Source organism: Chiloscyllium plagiosum, unplaced genomic scaffold (genome assembly GCF_037043375.1).
Source record: "Chiloscyllium plagiosum isolate Xiang-an unplaced genomic scaffold, Cpla_swu_hap1 HiC_scaffold_1, whole genome shotgun sequence".
NCBI classification, from domain to species: Eukaryota; Metazoa; Chordata; class Chondrichthyes; order Orectolobiformes; family Hemiscylliidae; genus Chiloscyllium; species Chiloscyllium plagiosum.
In genome coordinates this window covers 35,915,635-35,937,558 of record NW_028270139.1, presented here as the reverse complement: position 1 = coordinate 35,937,558, position 21,924 = coordinate 35,915,635, and the positions used below count along the sequence as shown (strand labels likewise).

At 38.8% G+C, this 21,924-nt stretch overlaps 1 protein-coding gene across 1 annotated transcript in view; it reads left to right on the top strand.

Annotated features, from left to right (window-relative positions):
* Nucleotides 1–21,924, top strand: part of prkg2 (protein kinase cGMP-dependent 2) — a 101,853-nt gene that overhangs the window by 28,455 nt on the left and 51,474 nt on the right. Inside the window, exons 3-10 of the mRNA XM_043696194.2 lie at nucleotides 1,166–1,332; nucleotides 3,622–3,735; nucleotides 5,115–5,220; nucleotides 5,972–6,035; nucleotides 9,441–9,518; nucleotides 16,807–16,901; nucleotides 18,451–18,519; nucleotides 19,541–19,639. Coding sequence (XP_043552129.2) covers nucleotides 1,166–1,332; nucleotides 3,622–3,735; nucleotides 5,115–5,220; nucleotides 5,972–6,035; nucleotides 9,441–9,518; nucleotides 16,807–16,901; nucleotides 18,451–18,519; nucleotides 19,541–19,639 — 792 coding nt within the window. The remainder of the gene's footprint in view (nucleotides 1–1,165; nucleotides 1,333–3,621; nucleotides 3,736–5,114; nucleotides 5,221–5,971; nucleotides 6,036–9,440; nucleotides 9,519–16,806; nucleotides 16,902–18,450; nucleotides 18,520–19,540; nucleotides 19,640–21,924) is intronic.

The following is a 21,924-nucleotide window of genomic DNA, read 5'->3' as shown; positions in this document are numbered from 1 at the left end:
AGAGAAATGAAGAAAACAAGACAGCTATAATCAGTATAACCATAGGGCAGAAAAGCAAGAAGCAAAGTTAAAAAAATAAACTTCACAGTCTCTCTCCAAAGGCTGTCCGCAGCAGGCCAGCATGCAAGGCCCTCAAGTTGCCTGACTGCTGGACTGCCTTCATGCTCCACAATTCAAATCAATTCAATTCACTACGAAGTGCTGAAGCACCATGTTACCCAAAACATGGAAATCACAACCAAAGGAAGAAGTTGACATGAGTAGTATTGAGGAAGGGGATGTTAGACAAGAAAATGAGGGAGAAGAACATGGTTACGATAATAGATTTCGATGGCAAAGCTGGGAAGATGCTCAAATGGAGCATAATCACTGGCATGAGCTGAACAATTTAGGACCTCCCATCTACAAAATGTGCAGTTATACCTCATTTTTCCAGCTCTGATTGTTTCCAAATATAAAGGTGTCATTCCTTCTGAGGGGGCAAGGAGCCCTAGGCACTAAGCAGGAGCCTGGGGAGCAAGGGAGGCAGAGAGGATTGAGACAGTGAAGGAGTTTAGGAAAGGTGGAAAGGCAGGAGTTGAGGAGAGCAGGAGAGCGGAAAAGGGAAGAATTTGAAAGGTTTGAGGAGCATTTGAGAAGGTTTTTTTAATGTGAACTGGAGAGTTTAATTATGGCCCACATGGCTGACTACTGCAATTGCATATTTTTATTTAAACTAGGCCTTTATTTTTGAATTGGGCACCATTGAAGCAGTTGAAGATTCAACAGCAAAAACAAACCTATTCATCATAATGCAATCCAACAATTTTGAGAGGGAGGGCAAAAGAATAAAGCTCCTCATTTCATACATAAGGGGATCCAGATGGGTGTCTGGAAAATTGTGTAACTCAATGTCATATCAGATAAAATATCCTTCGGACACAGGGCATTTGCTTTCAAGGTGACCCTCATTGTGCCCATTTTAAGGCCTCTATTAAATACTCTACATGAATGAGTTTATTGTTGTTGAAGTGATGATCACAGCTGATGCAGTTGGTTAGCCTCTAAGGCCTGTGTTCAACTTAAGTGATAGTTTGTTTCAGTTTTCTCGACAAAGATAATGGGATAAATTATGTTCACTGATGGACACTTCCTAGTGTAACAGACTGTATTGTTTCCATGTCAGAGTGAAGAAGCTTGTTACCGATGCCCTCAACAAGAACCAGTTTCTGAAGCGACTGGAGACACAACAGATCAGAGATATGGTGGAATGTATGTATGAGAAAATCTATCAACATGGTGACTATGTTATTAAGCAAGGAGAACCTGGCAACCATCTCTTTGTGTTAGCAGGTACTCTTCATTTTGGAATTTTGGAAAATTCTCAATATTATTCTAGAAGTTAAACTGGGGGAAGAATTGCTTTGGTCATTACATGTTGTAACATAATGGGGGCACACTTTGCTAAACCAGTCAGCAAGTCATCTGTTGCTCCTAGCGATCGTCCGTTTTGAGGGCCATCAGGTCTCATAATGTTCAGTCAACAGGTGCAGGTGAGAAAAAGTACTCTGGGAAAGACTGCAGACATGGACACGAGGGCAGCGTGGTGGTTCAGTGGTGAATACTGCTGCCTCACAGTGCCAGGGACCCCAATTTGATTCCACCCTCGGGTTGTGTGTTTATGTGGTGTCTGCATGTTCTTCTCATGTCTGCATGGGTTTTCGCCAAAGATGTCCAGATGAGGTGGGTTTTTAGCATCCGTGCCCCTCATAGTCCCTCAAGATCACAGTAAATTTTAACCTTTTGCTGCTTTCTCCACATGTTCTTCAGATAGTGCTTTCCTGAAATGCTAGTTGGAGCCTTTAGTCTTGTCTGAGGCAGGCGTTCTGTCTCCCCACCTGTAGGCCTGGGCGAATGTCAGACATCCATAGTTATAGCAGGGATAATGTATTTCATATTATTTTTGGTTTTCTACTGCCCCTTATTTCTGTAAGGCAGGAAGAAGGAAAACCTCCTGAAATATATATTCCAGAGAAGTCCATTTGGTTGTCTGCAGTGGAATTATAAATGGGTCTCCTTACTGCACATGATCACCTATTTCACGGTATCTTTTTCCAACAGGCTAAAGTTTTAAAAATCCCATATGACATAAAGTCAAGAGTATCAGAATAAAGAACTAAAACTCTTCTAATCTGATGAAAATTTGTAAGATCTGAATAAAATACTTGAGTTTACAAAAAAAAGTTTGTAACCCAGGATATCCCAAAATGCTTTACCACCAGTGAAGTACTTTTCATTGCTGTGTAATCACTGTTGTAGCATTGCAAACCTGAAAGGCAGTTGTACGGAGCAAGCTTTCAGAAATAGAATGGGAACACCAATGAGATTAACTGCTTCGATGTTGGTTGCAGGGTCATTGATGGCCAGGCCAACTTTGCTGTCCTTCATTGTAATAATGTCCTGAAATCTTTTCTGTCCACTTGGGATCTCAGGTAGAATTTGAGTTTAATAACTCATCTGAAAGACAGATCCTCTGAGCAATGTGCCTCACCACTGCATTGAGTTTCAACTTGAATTTTTTGATCAAAGTTCTGAAGTGTGACCTAAATCCACAACTTCAACTCAAAGGCAACAGTGTTACTGACTGAGCCATGGCTTCTGCATTTAGATAAAGAGTATTAGTTGGCTACGTATTTTACAGGACCTTGATGGAGATAATTTTAATTTTACACAGTCTGGTAAGCTATCTGTTAAATTTCTGCCTAATTTATTTTCCATGTAATGCCCACTTATTCGATTTTCCCGTTGAGCAGCAGTGCCAATAGTTGCTCAGTTGGTCAAATATGGTCTCTGAGTCAGGAAGTTGTGGTTTCAATATTTGGTGCTGTGTTCCTCATGGAGGCAATGGGTCTGCCCATCGACTGAAAAATTGTGGATGAGGTCATGTCTGCTGGACTTGAAAGTTGTGACTGAGTTTTATGGTTTGCCAAGTGGTTAATTCTTGAGGTTGTGACTTCTGCTTCCAAGTGGGAAGATACTCCACCTCTACGGACATGCCAGTCAATCAAAATGCTTGCAATAGCACCACTGGGTGCAAATTCCTGCCAAGGAAGCTGAACTGGAAACTAAATAGGGAGAACTTGCTGGGGACAGTAAGGGAGATTCTGTCAAACTGAGAGATGGGCAGGAGTTGGAGGTGGTAAATCAAACATATTACTGTATAATAAAATTACTGAATATTAAAATTTTACTGTACTTGGCATGGCCTCTCTAGTTAGTTTCTAGTTCAGCCTCCCTAGGCAGGAATTTACACCCATTTGTGCTAATAGGTGCGTCCAATTAGGAGCAGGGTGTCTAATAGGAGTGACTCCTCTGTTTGAGGTCACAGCCAGAATGGCAGGTTAGCTGGTGTTTGACCTGCTGCAGGTTGGAAATGGGCATCTACAGTAAAGCACTTCGAGATATCCTGAGGTGAGCAATAAAGCCAAGTGTTTATATTGTATAATCTTATTAAGATCATTTCAAATTCTAAAATATTTTTAGGATATATATTGGGTAAACCTGCTACACTGGAATTTCATTACTTGCATCAAAACTAATTCTCCGTTTTTGTTGATAATATTTTTACTTTTTTTTTGACAGAAGGCAAATTGGAAGTCCTTCAAAATAACAAAATTTTAACATCTATCAGTATATGGACGGCATTTGGTGAGCTTGCAATTTTATATAATTGCACAAGGACAGCATCTGTGAAAGGTACAGTTCTTCCATTACTTAAAGTGCAATAAAATAATTGTTTAGTCATTGAGTTTTTTATTTGCTTGTTCAATCATTTGTTTAAAATGTGAATCCTCCAATTAACATGTTTAACTTGTGTCTGATATTCATTCTGGAAGCAGCCATGTATTTCATGTATTTCTGTTAGATTATTATTATGGAGGGATTAATAAATGCTACCTTTTTATTTCCATTAGCTGCAAGCTTCTATGTGAAGGCATTTTACTTAGGAGGTTAATTCCCAAACCATATTGAAAATGGCATTGTATGTCCCTTTAGTCCTTCCGCTTACAACAATCTCAAGGCAATTCTGAAGAATTTTAGATGTACAATAATGAATAACTATTGACCAATGTCACAAACTTTAACAACAAAGCAAAACCAATTCATGACCATTGTTTGATGCCAAAATTAGATTATACTCATAAAATTGTCTGCTCTTATTAATGAATTAATTAAATGTAAGTGTGTATTGAGGTTAAATGTTAATATTCAATAACAGTGATTCTGTTTAATCAAAAGTATATGCAAAATTCTTACTGTAAAATTTTGTAAACTTCTTTAGTGCTGATTAATGTACAATTCAATCACCTAGTTACTGGTTTTAAAGAATTGTTATATTCTGTTAATGACTTCCCTGCAAAGGGCCATATGTTTTGAATGAAAATGTGGTGTACTAACATAATAATAGTATTAATCATTCCATTTAATTTTTTACTGTTACATTACCAACCTGACTTCTCTTAGATTCAGCTGAAAATTTGACTTTATGTTCAGATTTTCTTAGGATAGTTTTAGTTATCACTTCTTTCAGACATTTGCTGGATGAGATACATGAACTGCATTAAATCCTTGTTTTCTCAGTGGATTCTATGAACTTACACTCTGCTCAATAAAAGCAAGAGGCTTCTACAAATAAAAATTATTTGTGACACCGCATAAACAGGAATATATCCTTCTCAATGAAAGAGTGGCTACTGCTGTCACATTGGAACCCCTCCATTCAACCTGTCTTTCCATATTCATTTAATTTGCTTCAAGTGCCAGCGCAATGGCCTCCAGGTTGCCCATTATTCATCAGCTAACACTGGGTGAGCTACTTATGGCAAGTCATTTATACTTGCTTACTTCATCGCCAATATTAATGAGGCCTGGTCATTAAAATGGACTGAGCAGCCCCCACATCACCTTTTCAGAAGTGGTGGCCCAGTGCTCCAGTGGAAAAAAAATGTTGTCAGAGATCAGATAAATCTATAGTTACAGGCTCATTCAGGTTGTTGTCTTTGAGGGGAACAGTAAATTGAATATTGCCTGTCATTACCATTGTTATTATTTGAATTATTATTACCCTCCTAAAGCTTTAAGCAGAGTCAAAACATGGGTACTGGACCAAGATGTTTTCCGGAATATTATGAGAGGAACTGCGCAGGCCAGACATGATCAGTACAGAAACTTTCTCAGAAGGTAAATGTCAGTATTAGCATTGCGTGCAAGCATATGTTGCAGGATTAAATCCTAAAATACTTTACAATCAGTACATGCTATGGAGTTGCAGCCATGAACATAATGTTGGAACTACATACAGCAAGATCCCACAAATAGCAGTGTAATGATGATCAGATAATTTACTTTTAAGTCTTAATTGAAAAGCAAATATTGAGCAATGCACTGAGATTTTCATGATCTGCCATTTAAGTTGGAAGTGTAATCAGGAAAAGCCTATGTCAACATTTACAGCGTAACCTTGCATCAATTGAGAGAGGAATAACCTGTGCATGAATCATTTCTAAACAGTACTTACCTGTTAATTTCATCTGAATAATTTCAACTCTTTCAATTTAATGTTCTTACTGCAACAAGTTGTCCACCCAATCTGTGATCTATGAAAGTACTTTCTTTACTCTCCCTTGCAAAAGAAAAAAATCTGAACAAGTTCCCTGCAGAAATGAAAAGCACATTTCCTTCTGCTTCCCCTCTCATCCTGAAATTCCATGTTGTATCGTCGCTGCCCCTGTTTTACATTTCAGAACATGTTAACAATTATATTGCACTGCTCAATGAAAGTAAATTGATCCTGAACAATGATTCCGAGGACTCAAAGGATCGAACAATGGCTTGATAGCTTATATCAGAGTGTATTCAGTAATAATTGTCTGACCAGTTTAGTGCAAACCAGAATGTTTTTTAATGATTCACGTTTCATACATTTCTATAGTGTTTCTCTGCTGAAGAATCTACCAGAAGATAAACTGGTGAAGATAGTAGACTGCTTGGAAGTTGTAAGTTATTCATTGGGAGGGAAGTAATGGAAATATCTTGCAGACACTCACCCTTCTGTTTCTCACATTTATTTCAAAATAGCTTTGGATAATCTAGAAGTACTGGATCTGGAGGTTGCAGTCAATTCATCACATCAGAGTTTAGGAATGTGGATATAAAATCAAAAATTGTGCTGAAAGGAAATTATGATTTATTATATTTTCCATATATATTATTCAGCCTTTAAATGCATTTTAGTAAAACTCTTATGATGAAAACTCAATTAAATATAAGTTTCGCATTTCTTTTAATCATTAGTTATCTTTGCATGGAGGACTGCCAGATATTTTAGGGACTTTGGTGTCACAAACTAATCCAGTTTTCTGGTTAAAGAGTCATGGAGTCATACAGCACAGAAACAGATCCTTTGATCCAACTCATCCATGCTAATCAAGTTTCCCAATCTAAACCAGTCCCATTTGTCTGCATTTGGCTCATATCCCTCTAAACCTTTCTTATTCATGTATCTGTCCAAATGTCTTTTAAATGTTTAAACTGTACCTGCATCTACCACTTCCTCTGGCAGTACATTCCACATACGAACCACCCTCTGTGTGAAAAGACCTTTGCTATTCACCTTATTTATTCTACTCATGATTTGATAAACTTCTATAAGGTCACCCCTCAACCTCCTACACTCCAGTGAAAACAGTCCCAGCCTCTCCTTATAACTCAAACCTTTCAGTTCTGATAACATCCTGGTAAATCTTTTCTGCACCCTCTCCAATTTAATAATATCCTTCCTCTAGCAGGGTGACACATGATCTTATTAGGAATGTATTTTCTTTTCCTCAACTAAAAATGCTTTAATGGAATGATGAGAGCCTTCAATACAGACCAAATTACAACTGGAAAGTACATGATAACAAATAAGTACTGATTGTTGAATTTCATTTTTGTATGAGTGAATCTTCCTCTAAGAGACAAAAAAAACCACACAAGTGTAGGCTTTTGTGATAAAAAAATTAGTTATGTGAGTTTTTTGTGAATGATGTATATCTGAAAATGCAAATAGTAACTGGTCATTTTAAGCAAATGCATTTTGGTCTTCAAAATAAACATAAAGGCACCATAGTCTTATCATACATCAGGTTGTTCCCTTATTAGAAAGAGACAGTTGTCATGGTTTAACCTGAGGATCTCCAGGCCTGAGGTTAGGGGGAACGTTGAGAAGGGGATCCTTCACAGCTGGTGTGAGAATTGATCCCTAGGCATCACAAACCAGCCATCCAGCAGACTGAGCTAATTGACTCCCATTAACTGGAAAGTCTCAGTTTGATCCAGTTAACAGTTTGACAATCATGACATACAGACTTTTCTGATCATGTGGAGGAGGGCTTCCACTGAAGCCATTGCTTCTGGATAAAGTTCCATCCTAGGTCTTTTTCTGATGCCTGTTCCCCATACATTTGCATAGCCAGTATATGTGTTGTCTAAAACTGTTTATAGTATTTTATTCCAGCTAAAATTGTAGTTTAATATTAAGATGATGAGAATATCTTTATCTGTTTATTATTTCTGCACGATTGTCCTTATATATATAGTGTAGTAATCAGAGAAACTTCTGGAAGAATGGCATGTAAAGCTGAAGATGCCCGTTGATGCCAGTTTTATTGTGGTTTCACCATTCTCACAGTTTCTGGCTGCTATATTTTCTGTCCCTGTTCTGGTCTGCCAATTTCATTAAAAATTTCTTGGGCCAGAAGATGGGAAGACAGGTTACACCCAACTCCAAGGTGAAGATATGAACACTTTCCCAGATATTTGTGAGTTTCCTATGGAGCAGGTGTTTGGAGGAATGCTTGCCAGAAATGGAGGCAGGAGAAAATTTGACAAAATATTGGTCGACTGTTGTATTTCCATTCAGCTCAACACATGAAAATCTCAGTTATCTCATCTGTGTTGTCGGTTCATATTTGTCCAATTGTGGGGGCTCAAATCAAAATTTAGAACAGCTAATTGGCATTTCTGGCAAAGCTGTTACACCCTAACTGGATCCTTGAGCTAATCAATTTTCCGTTGCACAAAATCCCCCACCATCCTCCCCACATCAACAAATGTTTTGGCCAGACAGTTTAAGTTGCATTGCCATAATATACATAAATCTCATCATTAAGTGTCTTTGCACTATAATTGTCACAAAGTTAATTTATGTTTACTATGCAAATGTAGCATTCCTTGAAACTTGTAGAGATCAAGGAGCTCCTGTTGTTGTGGAACAAAGAGTAGAATGGTACAAATCATCCAGAATTTCATAACAATTCACAATGAGGATGTTTCTTCGCAAATTGCTGGACAATGTATGCAGTAATAGTGGTATGAATAATAAACTCAATATTATTTCCCTGGCAAATCCTGCTCTATATTTGGAAATATCATACAAATGGCTGGTTCTCAGCAAGAAAATTCAGCGCTGCAAGGAAATGAGCTCTGGATGTAAGAAATCTAATGGCAAGTTGTAACAGCCTGGGGAAGGGAATTAATTGGAAATTGTAACAGGCAATTTTGGCAAGAGAAAGGACTTGATTTTATTTCAAACATGGACAACAGAATGGATGAGAAAGGTAAACTTAATCTTGCGGGTAAAATAACTTTAAGGGCAGAATGGCAAATGAAACTTTATGAAAATGGTGGAAGATCCTCTTAAGATTAATCTTAAAGAGATTCAGAAAGGTACTTACGTATCCTAGATTTTGTGAGCTTTTGCAGATCTGTCCCCAGTAAGCAACTGAGGCCCAGTTATGCTGTGCCAGGATTAGGAATTACAGAACTCAAGTGTTCATGGTCCTGCTGGACAGTTGGTATCCAGCATTTGTACAGTGACCAGAAAACCATGGGAGAGAATGCCAAGACTCCATATCACCAGCAATAAGTTGTAGTATTAAGTGGCTTACTGAAGGGTTGCACGGATGTCCTCGCTTCTATGATAAATCAAATAAATAAATAAAATAATTTTTTTAAAAAATCACATAAATAAATAAATTGTGATGCTAACTTGGTGGTATAGGACCTGGAACAACATTTACCAGTAGGTCAAACAATGCGGTTTCACGTTCATGTTGCATGGCAGTTAGTCTACTTTTGAATGTATTACTGGGCTTCCATTCAGCTAAAACAGTAACAATTTTTTTTAACATATTAAGGAACAATGCACAGCTTTATAGATCATACCTTACTCTGCTAAAGCTAAGATGAAGCATTATCCAAGTTTCTTTGGCATGTATTTTTATTATCATCATTATGGGCGGTGCTATTCAAACATCCCCAGACCTTAATCTTTTCAGACCCAGGTAATACAAACCATCTTGAACATTGAAAGTATGGCAGATATGGAATAAGAAACAAAAGATTTTATTTTCTCACAGGAATACTATGATAAAGGAGATTACATTATCCGGGAAGGTGAAGAGGGTAGTACCTTCTTCATCTTGGCGAATGGAAAGGTAAGATTTACAATCTTAGTAGATACATTCAGTCGGAACCTAAGTCTTATTCCTGTTGTATTATGTATGTCAGTATTTTTTAAAGCTTCACCTGACGAAAGAGCAGCACTCCGAAAGCTTGTGGTTTTAAATAAACCAGTTGAACCATTACTTGGTGTCATGTAACTTCTGACTTTAACCACTCCAGTTCAACACAAGCATCTTTACATCATGGCTACTTTTAAGAGATACAGTATACCTTTAAGAGATATGCTTGTGATATAATCATCTATGTGTCATAGCATGTTATGTGAAGGTATAAGGCCTGCATACTCCATCTTAACTCGAATCACTTGAAGCATGACATTCTATCTGAAACATGCTCTTCTACTGAGACTGAATACACTAACACTAGCCCAGATACTTAAATGTGCATGAATGTAATAATTATATATAATGGTCAGCTGGGGTAAACATCTGTTGGATCCTTAAAAGCAAATGCTGTCCACGCCTTTTTTTTAATTTAAAAGGAATAGCATTAACATTGCTGGAGGCAAAACCCACATTTACAAGTGCATTGTCCTCAATCCAGAGTACTAGTCAGACAATACGTCTAGTAGTCTTAAATTCTCAGATTATTGCTCTCCTGTGTGCATGTTGGTCGGAATTTCAAAAATCAATGAGTTTCAGATGATTTTCTTAAAGACAGGAAGGAAAAAGGTATTAAATATTTCATAGATAGATGGATCAGTTTAATGTGCAAGATTGTAAATCATAATTTATTAAGTTGTCAGTCTCGGGCGTAAAGGGTACAAAATATTCAATATTCCTCTACTGAGTTGTACATTCTCTGAAACAAGTTTTCTGATAAAGGCACCTCCCTGAAGTACTAATTCAGCTTTATTTTTCTGATAATGAGTAGTATCCTGTGCATTTATAGCACTTCTTTTCTTTCAGTTAAAACAGCTATTTAAGCATTTTATTTTCCACTGCTGAATTTTATTTTGATTGAAAAAGCCACTATCATCAAATTATGTCAAAATATTTATTTTTAATGGGTTGGTTTAAAGTCATAATCAATTTGAAACATTTTTCTAGCCTTTACAACTTGGCCTCAAAACAACAACTTGCATTTATATGTTAATGTCTTTCATATTTTAAAGAACCTGAAGATGTTTGATATACTATGATCCTGCTCTGATTTTTTACCACCTCAACTGAGTGGGTGGCTCCATAGGTACAGACATGCACTGTAACCATGAATTAGAAATCCTCAATTAACGTTGTGGCTATATTCCTGAAGACATTCCATCAAATGTCTTTAAGTGAAAAGTTAATTTCCATAGGAAATAGTGTTAAAACTCAAGTTAGATTCTGTAGTGTTTTCCCTATCAGAAAACATGTTTTAAAGAGTTATAATCTGAAAGTTGAGATATTATGCATTGTTACAGTAGTAAATAAAATAACTTTTAAAATAAAGTAAATTTCAAAATATAAGAGAAATCTAATGCTCTATTTAGAAAATTGTGCTACATCGCTGTTTCTTGTTATTCATCCCTGGGATATGGGTGTCACTGCGAGGGCCAGCATCTGGTTAAATACCAGATGGCCTCCTTCTTCAAAGACTGAAATTTCCCCTCCCACGTGGTCAATGATTCTCTCCAGCACATCTCATCCACTTCCTGCACCTCTGCCCTCAGCCCCCACCCCTCCAACCGCAACAAGGACTGAACCCCCCTGGTCCTCACCTTCCACCCCGCCAACCTCCAGATACATTGCATTATCCTCCGCTATTTCTACCACCTACATACAGACCCCACCACCAGGAATATATTTCCCTCCCCAGCCCATCTGCATTCCGTAAAGACCATTCCCTCCACGAATCCCTTGTTAGGTCCACGCACCCCACCAACCCACCAAAAACATATGGCACCTTCCCTTGCCATTGCAAGAAATGCAAAACCTGCACCCACACCTCCCCCCTTACTTCCTCCATGGCCCCAAAGGATCCTTGTACATCCGACAGATATTTACCTGTACTTCCAAACACATCATCTACTGTGTCCGTTGGGGATACAGGACGCTCTCTTGCAGAATGCTTCAGAGAACATCTCCAGGACACACGGACTAAACAACCCCACCGTCCGATGACTGAACACCTTAACTCCCCCTCCCACTCCACCAGGGACATGTAGATCCTGGGCCTCCTCCACCGCCAACCCCTTACCACCCGGCGCCTGGAGGAAGAATACCTCATTTTCTGCTTAGGGACCCTCCAACCACACGGGATCAATGTGGATTTCACCTGTTTCCTCATTTCCCCTCCCTTGATCTAATGCCAGATCCAATCTTCCAACTCGGCACAGCCCTCTTGAACTGTACTACCTGTCCATCTTCCTTCCTACCTATTTGCTCCACCTTCTTCTCTGACCTATCACCTTCACCCCCAGCTTCGTCTACCTATCGCATCCTCAGCTACCTTCCCCCAGCCGTACCCCCTTTCCATTTATCTCTCAGCCCCCTTGGGCCATCCCCCATTCCTGATGAAGAGCTTATGCTTAAAACATCACTTCTCCTGTTCCTCAGATGCTGCCTGACCAGTTGTGCTTTTCCAGCACCACACTCTTCGATTCAGGCCAGCATTTATTATCTATTCCTTATTGACTTTAAGAAGGTGGTCGTGAGCTGCCTTCTTGAATTGCCATTAGGCGTAGGTACACCTAAAATTCTGTTAAGGAGGGAAACTCAGGATTTTGACCCAATAGCATTGAAGGAACAGCGATATATTTCCACATTAGGATATGAGTTGCTTGGAAGACATCTTGCCAGTGGTGTTCCCATGCCTTGGTCTTTCTAGGTAAAAATGGTTGTGGGTTTGAAAGGTGCTTTTTAAAGCACCTTAGTGAATGTTTGCAGTGCATCTCGCAAGTGGTAGACACTGCTGCTACTGAGCATCATTGATGGAAGAACTGAATATTTGTAGAGGTGGTGCCAGTCAAGTGGATAGTATGGTCCTGGATGGTTTCAAGCTTCTTGAGTTTTGTTGGAGAATACTTCATCACTTGTACCTTGTAGATGTGGATATGTTTTGGGGAGTCAGGAGGTGAGTCACTTATTGCAAGATTCATATCTCTCACCTACTCTGTGCACCCCTGTATTTATATCACTAGTCCAGTTCTGTTTCTTGCAACTCCAGGATGTTGATAATGGTGGATTCAATGATGGCAATACCTTTACATATTAAGGGGATGTGGTTAGATTCTGTCTTGTTAGAGGTGGTCATTGTCTTGCACTTGGGTGTGAATGTTATTTGCCACTTTTTAGTCCAAACCTGGATATTATCCAGGTCTTATTGTATTTGGGCACGGACTACTACAGTATCTGAGAAATTGAAAATTGTGCTAAAAATTGTGCAATAATCAGCAAACATCCCCACTTATGACCTTATGATGAAGGGAAGTAATTGATGAAGTAGCTGGAGGTGTTTGGGCCTAAGACACTATCCTGAGGAGCTCTTGTAATGATGCCCTGGATTGAGATAAGAGACCTCCAACAACCACAAGCACCTCTTTTGTGCTAGCTATGACTCCAACTAGTGGAGAGTTTTTTTTCCTGATTTCCATTGATTCCAGTTTTGCTAGGGTTCCCTGATGCCCCATTATTTCCAACATAGCCTCGATTTCAAGGCAATCGGTTTCCCCACCTCTCTGCAATTCAGCTTCTTTGTCCATGTTTGAATTAAGGCAGCAATGAGGTGAGGAGTTAAATGACTGGACAAAACCCAGTTTGAAATCAACCTGCTAGTTATTATTAAGCAAGAGTTGCAATGATAGCACTATTCAAGACAGCTTCTGTCACTTTGCAAATGATTGAAAGTAGACTGATGGGGCTGTAGTTGGCTGGTTTTGTTTTATTATGCTTTTATAAACAGGATGTACCTGGGCAATGTTTCATATTGTAGTGTTGAAGTTGTTCTGGAACAGTTTGGTTAGAGATGTGGCATATTCTGGAACATGCAGCTTCAGTACTAGTGCTGGAATATCGCCAAAGTGCATAATCTGTCCAGTGTCTTCAGCCATCTTTTGGTTTCACATTGGCTGAATCAAATTGGTCAAAAACTGATAACTGTGACCTGGGGACCTCTGGAGGAGGCTAAGATGGCTCATCTAGTCAACACTTATGGCTGAAGGTTTTGGAAGTGTTTCAGCCTTACTCTTTGCACTGATGTACTGGAATCCCCAACATTGAAATTGGGAATGTTTGTGGACCCTGCTCCTTCATTGAGTTGTTAAATTGTCCAACACCATTTATGATTGAAAATGACAGAGCTACAGAGTTTAACACTGAATGATTGGTTATAAAACTGTCCAGCACTTGCTGCCTATGCTGTTTGACATGTAAGTAGTCCTATTTGGGAGCTTCACTAGGTTGGCACCTCATTTTTTACATCTACCTTGTGCTGCTCCTGACCTGCCCTTCTGCATTTCCCATTGATTCTAAATTGATACCCTAGTTTACTGGCAATGGTTGAGTGAGGAATATGAGTTTGCACATTATGTTTGAGTACAATTCTGCTGATGATGATGATCTAGTGTCTCATGAATTAGCAGCCTTAGGTTGTTAGATCTGTTTGGAATCCATCCCATTTAACACAGTGAATTTAACGATCTCCCAGGTCTTTAGATGGAGATGGACCATACACTTCACCAAATGGATTTCTTATTGCTCTCCTTCACCCACCACCCTCACTGACCAGTTTGTAATGTTATGGGGCAAATAAAAGACCTTGGGTGGCAAATTAACCCAGGCAGCAATTGGAGCCCAGAAGTGGCAGAATTTGGAGGCTGTGTGGAGGAGAAGGAGTGCATGTTAAATGGAATAAAAATGGAACGTGTCCTACAACTCCCAGCATCTTCAGCTCCCAGCCAGCCAGGTCTGTCCTTCCTTCTCCTCTATGTGCTCCCTCCCCCAAGGCTTCACATCAAGACACACATCACACTCAAGCACTCGCCTGACCATGCACCTCCCCAATTCGTAGACTCGGGATTTAGAAACTGGATGCAGCTTCTGGTCCCAGATCTGACTGTTGCTGCCCCAGTGCTCCAGGAACCAATAAGCTGCTGTCCAAACAGTTTATTGAGGCAGGACCTCTGCTTGAGTAAAGGACAAAAAATCCCATCCATCTCCAGCCAATGAATAGCCATGGTTAGTGGGGACACATTCAGTAACAACTATTCAGGCATTGGCGTAAGAAACTGTTTAAGGCATGAGTAAGTTGGCATTTTGAGCTCAACTCACTGATGATGGAAGCAAGTAGAAACAAATACCCAGTCCAAGAAAACCCATTTGATAGCATATATTTATTAAACCATTTAATCGTGGTAAGAATCTATAAAATGTCATGTGTTCTGTGGTTTCCATGAGTTAAACATTTTCTAAAATCTAGATTTCTCGCTGTCTGAAATTTGTTGGTGGGTTGAGTGATTTATTTCAGTTTGACTTGTGGGTAGGTTTGGTCAATGCTCAGCAAATGTTGCTCTCTACATTAGGTTTTCTTTATAGATAATTCAACAGTAGCTCCAAGTGCTAACAAATTGATGTTTTAAACGCATTACATCTCCCACACTGTACCCTTTCAATTGGTTCATTTTCTTTAGTCACATCACATTTAATCTGATTACATATGTGTGCACATTGTACCGTCCACATGCTAAAGTCTGTTATTTTTAATAAATCACCAACATAACAAATCACATTTTTGAAAGAAGAGACCAAAGCTTTTATTGTCTAAACAGAATTTGTCTGTTTATAAAGCTGCTACTACCCTTGGTGTTACTCTGTTCAGACCATGCACACCCAATTGTTTTGATCTATTAGCTCCCTGAGTACAAAAAGGGTACCTTGACAGTACAACAAAGGAACTCTGTGCCCCACATTAAGATAAGGTACTGAGTAAAGATTGCCAATTGCCATGTCTGCATAGGATTTAATTTGGCAGGTTGATGCTGCTATTGCTTATAGAACACTCTGAAACCAATAGTGGATTAAGTAGCTTCCTTTCTTGGTCACAGGAAGTTTCAGCTTCATTGTTACTTTGTTATCTAGAATTATAACATTTTTAGGACACGTGCATAGAAGTATTCTATGGTGCTTTGCTGATGATATATAGTTAGTGGGAGGGTAAGCAATGAGAAGGATGAAGGAGGCTTCAAATGACATAGACATATTGAGTGAATGGTAAATAGCTTATGGCATATTGGAACACAGTCTGGACAAGTCTGATGTTATCCATATTGGTAGGAAAATAGAAAACAGATTTTTTTATTAATGATGAGAAAATGGGAAATATTTAAAATCAGAGAGATCTGTGTGTTCTGTTGGCTCCAGACTAGCAGTGCTTGACCAGGCTATAGTGACCATTTAAAAATGGTGCCCAGGCCAGGGATCCCAGGTTATCACAGCAGTGATGGATACTTCCACCTCGGTGAGTGGGAGAATCAGGTTAGCATTGAATGAAAGGAATGCCACAGGGCATGGTACATATTGAGTTGAGTTTGGGATGATTTGAGATCCTAGGTTTCTCTTCGAGAAACCTTCGATAAAATTTGACAAAATTGACACTTTGCTGATATTAGTTGAAACAATAAAGATAATTGAGATAATGTATTAAAAGGGTGGGTAACTTAAAACAGAATGTGGGACAACCAACTCAGTGGAGTTACAAAACCTGATTAACAATAACTACCAAATATTACATATTGATCAGAAGAATACAATTTGCTTACCTGAAATTATTACCAATTCTCTTAAGCTCAACCATTTCAATCACTCTGTCGCCAAACAGCATTTTAGTGAATAATTGACCTCTAGGGAAGAAAACAATTCCATGTCCCATAGTTTCATGTTGTAAGTACCTTTGGCAGTTTTCCAGTTCTGACAATATGTAGAACCAACTGATCATCACTGTACACATTCTGTGAGTACTAGTGCATGGATTTAATGAAGCAGTGCTTACGTGGATAATGGTTGGCCACTTACGTGGATAATGGTTGATTTTATGTAACTTGAGTTGATATGTAGCCTCCTTACTAGTATAAGTAAAATTAATTGACCCTTGACCCACCTCCATTATATCCAGAATTGGGTTGATTGAAGATGGATTGGGGTTGGGTTTCCTGCTTATTTTCGTCCTCCTTTAGATGTTAAAATTACCCTCAAAGTTTTTGAAAAGCTATTAATTGTTGGTTCTGTGAATGATGTCTGTTCCATGATTTTTCTAAATCTCTAACAGTGTTCTCTTTGGTTTTAGGTGAAAGTCACACAGAGCACTGAATACCATATAGAGCCTCAGCTGATCAAAGTCCTTCAGAGAGGGGATTACTTTGGAGAAAAAGCTCTAATCAGGTTTGACTACTGAAAAGAATGTCTTAACTCAGCAACCATTTTTGAGAAAAAGAGAGGACTTGCTATCCTGAAATGCCTGGCACATTAATGACAGACACTGTTATTACAGTTTTGGAAGATGAATTGTAAGGTGTATAGTCTGACAGTTGTTCAATGCCAATATTCAAGCAGCAACTCATAGATCATCTATAATATGTTTTAGTGAGATTAATTTTCTCACTAGATTAGTTTTCCAGCCAGGTACACAGCTGTTATTTGTGAAAATTGCCTAATTTCCATTTAACTCAATAGAAGGATAAAAAAAAACTCTCTGCAATTGATGGATTTCTGTGACATCAGTTTTCCACTGTGGTGCAAAATTGAATTCTAAAATATTTGTTGTGAAGTAGTTATTAAAACGTTGGATACTAGAGTAATTTTGTCACAAACCTGTTTGTTTGTTTGAGCTATTCAGAAAGAAAAAAAAACAAATGGTCCACATTCAAGTAACCCTATGGGTAGCATTTGTACCAGCAGTGTTTCTGATATTGTTGTAATGTTTGCAGCTAGCCTCAGTTAGTCTCCCTGTTGTAAAATGATATTATTTTTACCTGACTTGGAGAAACCAGACATGTGGGTAAATGAAATAGCCCACACTCTTGCTTGACTGAGCAAATAGTAATGGCATTGGCCATAGTAAGGGACTGTGACATCATTTTTCCAAATGGACATTGGGCAATTTTCTTTTAACTTTCTGTGCGGATCTATGTTCACTCTCAGGGCTTAAGGCAGAAAGCTTTGTATTCCTACATGTTGACTTGCTTCTCCTAGCCTTGATTGAGAGACTGCTCTGATTGCTGATCCCAACACTTACCCTGGTTTTGCTGAGCAGCCTCTGATTATCTGCCACTTTCAATCCAGACTGGTATTTAAATGAGATCTGAGAGATGAAATCCCCTTGGCCTTACTCCTGGATCAGTGGTTGAGTTCATAAATCTCTTACTCAGTTCAAATTGGACCCTGTCCAAGATAGAGATACCTTTCTTTTGGGCCAACCACCACCATACTATACGTGGACTAGGACAGAAAGGGACTGAAAAGGCTCAAAATGTATGTCACAGCTCCCATGTTGCAGATCTCAAAGTGTTTATCAGCATCTTCCCAAATGTGTAAATCCACAGATTCTGCATTCTCATCAGGGAGCTACATTCACTGGAAACGTGCCTCAGAAAATATGGGAACTTCTTTCACCCCTTCCTCAGTTTAGGCTTATAATCCTGCTGGGAGTCTGATTGACAAACTTGCCCACATTAATTCACACGTACATTCACCTTTTCTATGGAGAGCTACCTGAAGGATTTACTCATCCCAGAGAATAGAAAACCTAGTTAAACAAGTTGACATTCTGAACCACCTAAGAAAGTCTGTATGTGTGTGAGAAAGCTTTGCCCTGTGCATATATTATTCTGTTTGAAGACACAAGAGTTAAATTGCCAGGATGCTAGATTGCAATGTATTGCAAAGCAGTGTTTGATGTGTTACTAAAATGTTTTTGATTTTTTTTTCTCAGTGATGATGTGAGGTCAGCTAATATAATTGCTGATGAAAACAATGTGGAATGCCTTGTGATAGATAGAGAGTAAGTGTTACAGATATCCATAAACTAAGGTCTTTTTCAGTTGAAAGATTGCAACTTTAGTGAAAACCCCTTCAGCATGTTAGTTGTAAGTGGCAGCACCTTTGCAACAAAGGCCACAGCATTTCTAAAAGTTGTCTCACCATCACCTCCTCAAAGGCCAGCAGGATATGGGCAATTAAGGCTGACCTTGCCAATGATGCCAGTGTCTTAATTTTGAAAACATCTTTCTTAACATGAACTGAAACTAAATGAATTATGATACCCGGTAATAAAATGTTGCAAAAATTAGCACAAAGGAGTGATTGTTCCAAGTAATGACAAATACTTTGAAAGTACGATGCACACAATACAACAAATAAACAATTGCGCTTAAAATGCTTGGTTCATGAGGGTTCCTTGAGAATTGCAAACTTTCCTACAAGACTTGTAGCTATCATTAATTTCATTGAGCATATATAAAATTAGAAATGTACTTAGCTTTATTGACGTAAGTTTTTAGTATGAAATGCTGTTTATTTTGTTTTTGGAGCATTGTCACTTTTTTTCTGAATGATGTAAAAATAACAAGCTTTAAGGAATATCCAGAGTGAAGACATTTTGTGCCACATTTTGATATAAGTGGGTAATGTTTTTAGTGCATCTGTCAATGATAATTCTTTCAGAGTGTTGAGAATGTGACACTTGTATTTGTGGGTTACACAGTCTTTGAAATAAGGGGTGACAGAAGAATGGCCTTCTTCGATGTGTGATTCTGTGAGATAATTGAATTTAATACCTTCCTTTAAGAAAGGAAGTACCAGTGTTACTTTACAAATGTTTTTAAATCACATGTCTACATGTTATTCTAAATGTATGCACTCTGAATGTCCCCTGTTTTTGACTCTGGTTGTTCCAACAGAATCTGTCAAACATATTGGAGATCTTGTATTTTTTGTTAATCAGCATTTCTGACTTGCTCTAGTAGGTTCAGATCAATGGGATCACTTGTGATTTCTATCATTTGTCTTGTTACATGCTACAGAACATTCAATCAAACGGTCGGAACATTTGATGAACTCCAGAACTACCTTCAGGGTTACGTAGCAGAGTTGACTAGAGATGATGAGAAAAGACATGCCAGGTGAGTTATTATTAGCCTCAATAACATTTTCAGTAGCAAAGAAGAACTACAATTATTTAACACTGTTTCAGTATTTTAAATATTTAGGACTGGTAAGTCATGTATTTTTATTGATAAGCATGGCCTTCTAAAGAAGATAAATATGTTGGCATGTTTAATTGGAAGCACACTAGCTTTCGGAGCGACGCTCCTTCATCAGGTCAATCACCTGATGAAGGAGCGTCGCTCCGAAAACTAGTGTGCTTCCAATTAAACCTGTTGGACTATAACCTGGTGTCGTGTGACTTTTAACTGTACCCCAGTCCAACACTGGCATCTCCGAATCATGTTGGCATGAATTGTTATGGTATAAATCATGGGACAAATGTTTTAGAAGCTGCTTCTGCTCTGTCACTGTATCATTACAGGAAGTTTGCGTGTCTACATGGGAGTTCATGAACTGCAACACTCATGAGTTCAAATCCCACTCTTCATAGAATCCCTACATTGTGGAAACAGGGCAGTTGGCCCATCGGTCCACACCAACCTTCCAAAAAGCAGCCCAATCAGACTACCCACCTACCCTGTCTCTGTAGCCCTACATTTCTTTAGATTGGGTTGGGATATCTGGTCGGCATGGACTGGTTGGACTGAAGGGTCTGTTTCCGTGCTGTACATCTCTATGACTCTATGACTATGACTAATCCACCTAGCCTGCAAATCCTTAGATACTATAGGCAATTTATCATGGCCAATCCACCTAATCTGCAGTTATTTGGATGTGGGAGGAAACCCATACAGACACAGGGAAAGTGTGCAAACTCCAGAAGACAGTCACCCAAAGGTGGAATTGTACCTAGGTTCTTGGTGATGTGAGGCAGCAGTGCTAACCATTGAGCGACTGTCCCACTCTTGTTGTTCTTTCAAGCTGTGCTCAATGCTGCCAGCGCTCTTTACACTTTGGGGTTGATTAGTTCAGTTGCTGAATGGCTGGCTCGCAAGATAGATTGATACCAACAACACAGGTTCAACTCCTGCAGTGGCTGAGGGTTGCCACGAAGGCCCTGCCTTCTCAACCTCACCTGAGGCATAGTGACCCTCAGGTTAAACTCACTACAAGTCATCTCTTTCTAATGAGGGTATGAGATTGGCGCCTTTACCTACATTGGAATTATGTAGTGGAGCATTCACAGCTCAAGTAAAATCCTGGTTGTGGAAAGAAATATTTATGATAGCAGCACATGAGTATAACATTTATTATGTCATTTTAAGTCAATTACACTTTTCATAAAATAGAACATTGTCCTTATATTGCCTCACTGTGGTAGCCCAATGGAAATCAAGCCCTACTATTCCTGGGGTCGCCAAGTAAGTTAAAAAATTTTAAAAATACGCTAAATTCCCTAATTCATCTATCTTTTAGACCCAGATTGGCATAAAGATTGGACCAGGTTTCTATACTTAACAAGAATTATAAGTAATTAGATTTTAATTACAGGCAAACTATTATGAATCACCAGGGTATAACTCAACTAGTTAAAATTCTTATCCTCTTTATAAATTCTGCCCTTACACTCAGTCACATATAAATAAACAAACACAGGCAGGAAATAAAAAAAAGTGTTATAAATGGAGAGAAAACTGGGAAAGTAGTTAAGTGGCCTCTGTGCACAGGATCTGCTGAGATGGTCCTTTGGTTGATCAGAACACTGCTTCTCGGTCTCCCTTCCCTGCTTTCACTGGCTTGCAGGAGTCACAAAGTGGCTGGTTCATACTTAGAGCAGAGATTTGACTTATTAATTAAAAGCTACAGCCCATGGCAAGTGCTGAAGGAAAAATAAATTGTTTTATTTAGAGAACAGAGAGAACTCCTGGGCTGGTGAAGACCAGATGGCTTTTCACTGTCACGTTGACAGCCGTAAGCAATTCAGCTCCCTGAGAGCCAATCGCATAGTTGTTGCCAGTAAGAAGGGCTTTGTGAACAATAATTGATCACCAGTCCACAGACCAATCAGTTAATTGTTACTGGCTGAATTACTATTTGTATATACTGTCTAACACTAGCTCATCTGCAAACTATACCTCAATTACAGCTTGAATAATCAGCTGTGTAAATAGTGCTCACAATGAGTGTCAGGTCATTTGCTGCTTATTTTCCAACAATCCTTGGTTTTTAACACAGTTCTTTTCCCATTTTAGTCCCGAAAGAAAAATATCAAAAAATTATAGGACACTGTATTTACAGCCTGTGAAGTCACTTATATTCTGGAATACATAAGAAATGTCATACTGTACTTTCTTTTTCT